Source organism: Malaya genurostris, chromosome 1 (genome assembly GCF_030247185.1).
Source record: "Malaya genurostris strain Urasoe2022 chromosome 1, Malgen_1.1, whole genome shotgun sequence".
In the NCBI taxonomy this organism is placed as follows: domain Eukaryota; kingdom Metazoa; phylum Arthropoda; class Insecta; order Diptera; family Culicidae; genus Malaya; species Malaya genurostris.
Window position 1 is genome coordinate 49,825,720 of NC_080570.1, and position 10,121 is coordinate 49,835,840.

Here is a 10,121-nt window from a genome sequence, read left to right on the forward strand (position 1 = left end):
ATTATCAATTCTCTTTAAATAAGATAAATTTCGACATGGCCTCCTCAAATTAAGAACGCTTGCTACACACTCTTTCCCCTGAGAATGTCCTAATGATCATCTCTGTAGAGCAAGAAGTACCTATGCCAAGTTTGATTGCAATACGTTCAGTAGTTTTGGAGTTATGTCGTTAAAAACAATACACCCCCCTTTTTTAAAGGTACATCCAACCCCCATATAATCATACCTACGGAATGCCAAATGTTTCTATGGTCTTCAAAAAGTATCGATTCTCGTCAAATTAGACACATTTTTTCATGACCCCCCCTGTTAAGGACACTTGCTACGCTCCCTTCCCCACAAAAATACCCTTATGACCATCTGTTAAGAGCAATAAGTATCTGTACCAAGTTTGATAGCAATCCGATAATTAGTTCCGGAGTTATTACATTACAAACAGTACACCCCCCTTTTCAAAGCACTTGCTACATTCACCACCCATATAATCATATCTAATATATGCAAACTGTTTCTTTGGTCTAAAAAAAGTATCGATTCTCGTCAAATTAGACACATTTTTTCATGACCCCCCTTGTTAAGGACACTTACTACGCTCCCCCCCCATTAAAATACTTTTATGACCTTCTCAGAAGAGCAAGAAGTATTTGCGCCAAGTTTGGTGGCAATCCGTTCAATAGTTTCGGAATTGTGCCGTTTCAAACATTACACCCCCCTTTTTAAAGCCACTTGCTACATCCAACCCCCGTAAAGTCATATTTAATGTATGCAAAATGTTTCGATGGTCTTCAAAACGTATCGATTCTTGTCAAGTTATATTAATTTTTCCATTACCCCCTCCTGTTAATTACACTTGTTACGCTCCCTCTCCTATAAAAATGATTCCTGAACCATCTCTGAAATGTGAGTAGTATCTGTGCCAAGTTTGGTGGCAATCTGTTCAGTAGTTTCGGAATTATGCCGTTTTAAACACTACACCCCCCTATTTAAAGGCACTTGCTACATCCACCCCCCATATAGTCATATCTAAGGTATGCAAAATGGTTCTACGGTCTTCAAAACGTATCGATTCTTGTCAAGTTATAAGAATTTTTCCTTGACCCCCCCTTGTTTATGACACTTGCTACGCTCCCTTCCATATAAATATACTCCCTAAACCATCTCTGAAATACAAGAAGTTTGGTGGCAATCTGTTCAGTAGTTCCGAAGTTATGGCGTTACAAACATACAAACTTACATCCATTTTTATATATATAGATTTTATAACAATTCCTTCATTGAAAGTTTAGTTATCCACAAAATAACATGGCGACTGCACTAATGAGATGACTATTGGTACAATAAGTATATCTAAATATTTTTCTTTTTAAGAAATTGCATTGCAGTTCCTGGTCCTGGCCTTTAGTCAGTTGATGACAATTTGCAGGGGTGGGCAGGATGCTTAGCTACAACAACCAAGCAGGTCCACAGGTTGCGGATAGTGGAACGGCTTCCAGATATGGAGGCTAGCTGCGATAGCAGTCCCAGGCAAGCAGCGGAGGAGGGATAGGATGCGACGGTTTCATGCAGCTGGCAACTGTAGAACAACAACTGTAGACGCCGCCTTAAAAGCGTCAGCCAACCAAAACCCCCTTGGAGCGAGCGTCTGTTTCCCACGTTAGGGACGGCTCAAACAGCGTCTGCCTGGTATCCAGCGGCTGAATAAGAAATTATATTCCTCGGAAACTATATCTAAGATGGTAGCCTCATCCCAAGGATAGGGGACCTTAGGCTAACCACTGTCTCCGAAAATCAAGAACTGTTACAGAAACCAATAGAGAAAGATTACGAACTGATTTAACGGCAACGACTTTTAGCGAAAAACAACGGACAAGAATTGCAACATGGAATGTACTAACGCTAGCCCAACAGGGTAAATTGGCATAACTTGCCAGTGGGGCTCGACGCATGAAGCTCGAAATCCTGGGACTAAGTGAAGTCCGTTGGCCAAACTTTGGAGAACACAAGCTACCGTCGGGACAGGTACTACTGTATTCTGGTATACGAGGTGAAAAAGCTCCCCGTCACCGTGGAGTTGGTTTCCCACTTAGCGCCCAAGCGAATGCGGCGCTCATCAAATGGGAACCTATCAGTGAGAGGATAATCGTTGCCAGATTTAGAACGCGGATCCGCAACCTACCCATAATCCAATGTTATGCGCCAACCGATGCTGCCGAGCTACAAGACAAGGAGAATTTTTACAGTCAGCTAGATGCCGTCGTGGATAAAGTTCTAAAGGGTGATATCAAGATCTACACCGGCGACTTCAATGCGAAGATCGGCTCCGACAACGTAGACTATGAGCGTGTCATGGGGCGCTGTAGTCTTGGAGATATGAGCGACAACGGTGAACTGTTTGCAGAGTTTTGTGGCACTAACGACAAGGTGATCGGGGGCTCGCTCTTCCCCCATCGCTCAGCGCATAAAGTCACGAGGGTTTCCCGCGATGGACATACTGAAAATCAAATCAGCCACATCTGCATCAGCCGGAAATGGAGAAGGAGCCTTCTTGACGTCCGGAATAAACGCAGTGTCAACATCGCGTCTGACCACCACCTTCTCATCGGAGAGATTCGCCTACGTATTGCGCGGGTCATGCGACAGGAGGAGAGGCTCGGGCGACGATTCAAAACACGCCGATTAGAAGACCCAGCAGTTAAGAGGTCATTCGTGGAAGAACCGGAGACCAGAGCTGCGGGTATTCCTGAAGGTGGCAGCGTAGAGGAACAGTGGACGGCGTTCAAGAATGCCAGGTCTCTCTGCCAAAACAACCTGGGTGAGCTGCGTGCCCGGCGGAAGGAGTGGATCACGGATGATACCTGGCGGAAAATCGAGGAACGGAGAGACGCAAAAGCCGCGATAGAGCGAGCGAGAACCAGAGAAGCCGCCATCCAAAGCATGAAATCCAACAAGGCTCCTGGGGTCGCGCATATCAGCGAAGATGCTCAAAGCTGACCCCACGCTATCTGCTCAAATGTTGCATCAACTATTTCAGAATATCTGGGACACCGCGACATTACCGGTCGACTGGATGCAGAGCGTCTTAGTAAATATCCCGAAGAAGGGGGACTCAACTGGAGTGGTATCATGTTACTGTGTATTGTTCTCAAAGTTCTGTGTAAAGTTATCCTCAACCGAATACAGGAGAAGATCGAAGTGACTCTCCGACGGCAGCAGGCAGGATTACGTGCCGGAAGATCCTGTGTGGACCATATTGTCACGGTACGTATTATTCTGGAGCAGGTCAATGAATTCCAAGAGTACCTTTAATTGGTCTTCATTGACTACGAAAAAGCCTTCGATCGACTCAATCACAAAAACCTGTGGGGCGCTCTAAGGCGCAAGGGAGTCTCAGATAAAATCGTCAACCTCATCGAAGCGCAGTATGAGGCTTTCACGTGTAGAGTACTGCATAATGGAGCCTTGTCTGACCCTATTCGGGTAGTCGCTGGAGTGAGTGAGACCTAGGGGCTCATGGCGGCGGAGCCTGAACAAGTCAATTAAACGAGTCGATCAGAATTCGACCTGGGTCAAGACGAAGGCAAACAATCGCCCAGGATGGAAATCTTTCTCGTTGGCCCTTTGCACCACTGCCGGTGCACAGTATGCATTAGTAAGTAAACTGCAATTCCTGCTTTAATGCACCTAGTGGTGTGATGATACCTTTCTTATCAATATTTCATCAAATACCCAAGCCTACAAGTTCAAATAGTTTTAAAATCTGCTTTGAAAATATCGTACTTATCTATATATTACATGATGGTTAGACCTCAAACGAAAACCTGTGCTCCTGTTACTGCTGTATATGAAATTCAAGTTAAATATGGAATAATATTTTTTAAACAGAATAGTGAAAAGCATGCTTTGTGATTGGGTTTTTATTTTTGTTATAATATATAAAATATAAAATTTTGTGATCACATCAGGTATGTTTATATTATTTACTATTTTTATTGACTACACAATCGACTGTTGAAATTACGTATACATCTCGAATATCGATGAGATATCGATGCATGCCTTTTCAATTAAATTTAAATCCATTCAAATTCTTTCTTTTTACCATATTTCCGTAAAGTAGCTATTATTTTACTCAACCGTAGCACCGTGTTCAATCAAACACCAAACATTTCTTCAACACGATTGGAAACACGTGCTCACAAGTGCTCAGTACCGAAGGACTCGGTTGTGTTTTCAAAACGGTGAAGGTTTTCGTTTTCTTCGTAACGTGTGCGAAATCGGTCAAAGCACGCTTTGTGCATCGTTCGTGAAGGCGGTGGTGCTTTCTTCTTCCGTACCAATGCGTACGGTGCATTTAAAAAAAACTCTGTCTAGCGGTCTCGAAGTGGTTGAATCGATGCGAATGACAGTTTAGCTATCTTTACGGCATTTTATCGCTATCTTGTCGCATCGCAGTCTTTGGCTGCAGACAGAGTGAGCGCGAGAAGCTGAGCTGAACTGGTGACTGACATTAGTTCGTCAAAAGCGGGAAACGAGGTACCCTGTCAGAGCAAATCAAAGGGTAAAAAACTTCTACCCGTACTCGACCCGAACCCGAGATAATTATTTCTTTCAACCCCGACCCGCACCCGATAAAAACAATAAAAAAAGATTTTCCATACCTGATCCGAACCCAAAAAAATAAACTCCGAAATCCATAAAAAACCGAAACTCGATCAAATTTATTAACCCAAACCCAACCCGAACCCGTTGAAAATTAAAATAATCGGCACTCGTACCCGACCCAAACTAACATATTTTTATCTGTACACAAACCCGTCGGGTTTCGGGTACAAATACCCTAGACACGACCATCTCTATCTAGTCTTTGAGAACCGGCAGTAAAAATCACAATATTTAACATTTCAAACTACACTAGTTCCGACGATACTGACAACACTTTTTATTCCATCCTGCGGTAACATCATTAATTAAAACATCCAGTACATGTTTAAGTAATTCTCAACCAGACATGAGCTGGTTCGTGAAGTGGATTAAGAGTTGCTTGGTGTTGTCTAGGGATTCTACACCCAGAGATCTGCATAGAGACAAATCTTAGATCTGAAAGAAACATTCTTATGACTTAAGAAAGTGAATTGATTGAAAGTGATTACTTGTGTTTGTTTAGTGAAATATCGATGACTACCTCAAATGGTTCAACGATTACCATCTATCCACCGAATTCGTTGAATGGAAAATTTTTGAAATAGAATAAAAATACAATTTTTTCTTTGAAAAGTACACTTTCTACATATAGCTCCATTAGTTACCTAAATCATTGCCGAAGACACCAAATCAGTCGGACTAACTGTTTATGAGATATATGTTTTTGAAAAGCTCCGAAGAATGTTTACCTAGGCCCTTCTCAAAAGTTAGGCTAGTGTCAAAATTGTGAACTGAGGACTCAAATTATCCCTTTTTGTTATGAGGAATGCTTATGCAAAAGAAATACAAGAGAAATCCACGTTCGAGTTCAAATGAAATTGCTCTTGAAAAGAGTATACTATAAAATTTACTTTAAACTTTTTACATTCGTAGGGAAATGCCCACGTTCACGCTTGGCAGTGCATGATCAAGAATGGGGCAAGGCTTATTTTCTCGCTCTACCAAACTTTCCGTGTTCCTTTGGGTCCCATAAGAACTGTGCAAAGGGGTGTTTCATATAAAAATTGACCTCAAATAGAAACAAATGATATACTCTGTTTGAAAAAGTTTATGTTGGAGATGATTTTCCCAAAGTTTTAACCCTTTAACTGCCATATTGGTGGAGTTAGGGTGGTTCTTCTGATTTTCATTTTATTCAAGTTTTTCAAAAACCTCTTTAGCAAAATAATTGAAAAAAAATCAGGAATATTTAAGGAATTATGGGAAACCTTTCTGTTTTTTTCGGGATTATTCAAAATGTATTTCATGTGAAAAAAAATTTTTGATTTTTTTTTAATCGCACTTACAATTTTGATACCACTCTAGATTATATATCAAAAATAAATCATTTATGAGTACATTACGCTGTATTTTTTTTCGAATTTTTTAAAAAATATCAGACTTTAAAAAAATAAATCATTCGGAAAACCACGCGTCTCCATCAAATTGTCATCATCCGATGGAGACGCATGGTATTTAGTTCTAAAATCATATGTATATCACATACCCTTAGAACTAAATACCATGCGTTTCCACCTACAACTTGAGCTCACGGCTTGAGTATTGACGTAATTGATAATGATAAAAGAATTTTCTTCCTTATGTTATTTACACATGCCCACACGTCTGGGTCGATTTACCAAGCACTGATGTAGGAAATGTATTAGTGAACATGTGTGCCAGCGAACGGTTGTAATTCGTTCCTAACTTCAACATCTTGCGGGATAGTCTGAAGGTTTCGAGGTTAGCTATTAACAGTCCTGAGAAATACTATAAACCAGATAGAAATCAAGTCGAAGCGCCTGCTGCAAGTCCCGAAGACCCAAAATGAACGTATTAATTCGCATCGTCGATTTTATATACAAACAACATGTTCTTTTAAACTTATTATTCTTAGTTTTGTGCTATTTCCTGAAGAGGACCCCTTATTAAACAGTTTCGAAAAAACCGTATTGTTTTATTGCTTTAATCGAAATATGTATTAACTAAGAATGAATGAGTAACTGAGCTATGTATAAAAATTGAATTTCAAACGCTTTCGCAAATTTAGTTCATCGAATTTGCTTGCACTTAGAGGTCTTTTTCTGGTGTTTCGTGAAGTACTTTTCTCACGTATCAGCTCAAGCCCGTTTATTATGTATCTAGAAGTCGTTTCCTTACAGCTCAGACTATGACCACTCTTTGCCTCCATCTGATCGATCCACCTTGCTCGCTATGTTTCTTTTTTTCTTGAGCCTTCCGAATCACATTCAAGAACCATTTTCAAATGTTTGCCGTCTGTTATCCTGATTATTGTCCTTTAGAATTATACTAAATATAGTTATTATTTGATTTGAACACAATAAATGTAAAATAAATGTCAAATGACTTGTCAGTTCATAAATAAAAACATTAAACCGTATAATAAAACCTAAATATTTGTCAATTCATCAGTTTTGATTCATGGTTCTCTCACTGGTCCTTTCTTATGAAAATTCAAGTTGTAGATGGAAACGCATGGTATTTAGTTCCAAGGGCATGTGATATATGATTTTAGAACTAAATACCATGCGTCTCCATCGGATGATGACAATTTGATGAGGGCGCATGGTTTAACGAATGATTTATTTAACGTCCACATTTTTTAAAATAAAAAAATAAACAGCTTAATGTATTCATAAATGATTTATTTTTGATGTAAAATCTAGAGTGGTACCAAAATTGTAAGTGTGCTTAAAAAAAATTCGAAAATTTTGAAAAAATTTTTCACATGAAATACATTTTGAAAAATTCTGAAAAAAATGAATTATTTTGCTAAAGAGGTTTTTGAAAAATTTAAATAAATTGAAAATCAGAAGAACCGTCCTAACTCCACCAATATGGCAGTTAAAGGGTTCAAATTTTGGGAAAATCATCTCCAACAAAAACCCTTTCAAACAGCGTATATCATTTTGTTTCTGTTTGGGGGCAGTTTTTATATGAAAAACCGGGTGCACCCTTTTAGCTCGTCGACTGGTGAAACTATATTTTCGCGCCTAAATCTATCTAAAGTTTGTATTTAGGATTTAGTATGGGGAAATGTTCCTTTTACAAAAAAAGGCAGCTGGAGCGCAATCTATACACTGTAGAAATCAGTGCATATGTTATTTACGTAGAAAATTCAACGAGGAAGAAAACCTTCGAGAACTGTAAAACAATCCGCCATTTGTAGAAAAAGTAAATAAAGCAAAAGCCGATACAAGGTCCGAATAATGGCTTATTCCTTAATATATCTGGCACCACTGCTGCTAGAGGTCGTAATATGAATATGATCTGAATTGTTTTAAGTGACAAGCCATGTTCCAAAACTCGCTGTAAAGACACCAAAAGCCTAACTTTTTAATTTGAAGAAATGTTTTTCGGCTTTTCAAAAATGCTTTTAGATAAACTCAAATCCAATAACTTTGCCGAAGTCGTAAACTCTCTGTCTCATCTAGTTTAGAATATGCAAACAAAAAATAATTTACATATTTTTTTTGTTTCTTTACAGTGAGTTTTTTTGCATGGTTTGTCACTTAAAAAGAATCTTCATACTAAGCTGAGTAAATATAGTGACGTCATCAAACAACTCAAATCAATTGTCATAACATAATAAAAGAAAGACAAATCATATTACGACCACTAGCAGCAGTGGTGCCAGATATATTAAGGAATAAGCCATTACACTTAAGTCTTTTTTATGCGAATTTACGTACCGCATAAAAAACCGCATAACTCTGAAATTTCGCATAAAAAAAACCACATAACTCTGAAACTTCGCATAAAAAAAGACCGCAGAAGGGTAAACCGCATAACTCTGAAAATTCGCATAAAAAAAACCGCATAACTCTGAAACTTCGCATAAAAAAAACCGCATAACTCTGAAAATTCGCATAAAAAAAGTCGCGAAAAAAAACCGCATAAAAAAGACCTCAGTATATTCGGTTTTCCTTTAAAATCTTTTTTTCTACAAATGTCGGATTGTTTTACAGTTTTTGAAGGTTTTCTTCCTCGTTAAATTTCCTACGAAAATGACACTGAAACGATGCACTGATTTTTAGAGTTTATAGGTTGATTTCCAGTTGAGTTTTTTTTTGTAAAACATCAATTTCCCCATACTAAATCTCATACAATGGAGGTAAAAGGTACACGAAAAGTTTGGTGGAGCTGAAATCAAAATTTTGTCCCACCCTAATGCTGACAATTATCGGAAACATCACAGCAGCAAATTATTTCTCATTTTCCCCGGATACCTAGCAAATCATTATTGGTATTGTACTTTCCTCATGTTTGGGTACGGGTTGAGTCGTGTTCATTAAACTCTACAATTTTCCACAAATTGCCTCAAATAAATTCCACCGTTCACCGGCATCTTTTTCGACGGTTTCACGAGCTGAAAGAGATCCTCATTTCGACGATGAAATAACATCGATGTATTTATTCCCAATTGAACACAATCCAAATTTGATTAGCTTGATTCCCATACGATTTCTTTGGTTATTGTTGTGGTACCTAAGTATAACTCAGAGAGAGAGAGGTGGAGAGAGGAAAAAAAAATGCAAATCCGTATTTCTGGAAGCTGCTTAGTTTGACTTTAATCTCGAACTTTCGTTCCTCTGCTCGGCAATAATGTCCGGAATAATTGAACGAGATTGATTTATGTGTTTGTTCACTCGTTTTTCCTTCCATTTCTATGGAGTTGGGTTGTTTGCTTTCCTTTCAATCAGTTTTCTTTCTGGTCGGCGAATACCAGAGAGGCAATCTAACGACGCGCTATAGCAAGCAATGCCGTAGCCGTTGTTGTGAAAAATCTGTCGATTTCGGAGCGCCCTCGTCGGAGTGTACATGAAACTACACCGCCTCATTCACCGTAGCAGAAGTGAACGACGATTGACGGTTGCTTTGCTCGATCTCGATGAAAGGAAATATGTGTACTTGTCACTCGATGGTTGTTTTTCTGCAGATTTATTTTGCTTTATTTGAATACTTGGAAGGTGCGCCACGGTTTTTGAACCAATGATGAAAGCAAATTCGACAAACACGGACTCTAAGAGCGACGCTAAAGTCAATAGCAATCAGCGAGCAGTAGTTGAAATATATTGTGCTTGCTCTGTTTGATGCTGGAGCTTAGGTAGTAAAGGGTGATTTTTTAAGAGCTTGAGAACTTTTTTAAACAATAAAACGCATAAAATTTGCAAAATCTCATCGGTTCTTTATTTTAAACGTTAGATTGGTACATGACATTTACTTTTTGAAGATAATTTCATTTAAATGTTGACCGCGGCTGCGTCTTAGGTGGTCCATTCGGAAAATCCGCTTTTTTATCGACAAATTTTGTTCAGCGATGAGGCTCATTTCTGGTTGAATGGCTACGTAAATAAGCAAAATTGCCGCATTTGGAGTGAAGAGCAACCAGAAGCCGTTCAAGAACTGCCCATGCATCC

General features: G+C 39.0%; 1 protein-coding gene across 1 annotated transcript; it reads left to right on the plus strand.

Annotated features, from left to right (window-relative positions):
• The first annotated feature begins 1,944 nt into the window (after positions 1-1,944).
• Positions 1,945-2,991, plus strand: LOC131425865 (craniofacial development protein 2-like). Its single transcript, XM_058588118.1, has one exon. The coding sequence runs from the start codon at positions 1,945-1,947 to the stop codon at positions 2,989-2,991; it is 1,047 nt and encodes a 348-aa protein (XP_058444101.1).
• Positions 2,992-10,121: the final 7,130 nt, after the last annotated feature.

Excerpts from the sequence above, each read along its gene's own strand:
- LOC131425865 (XM_058588118.1), top strand. The coding sequence starts at position 1,945 with ATGAAGCTCGAAATCCTGGGACTAAGTGAAGTCCGTTGGCCAAACTTT.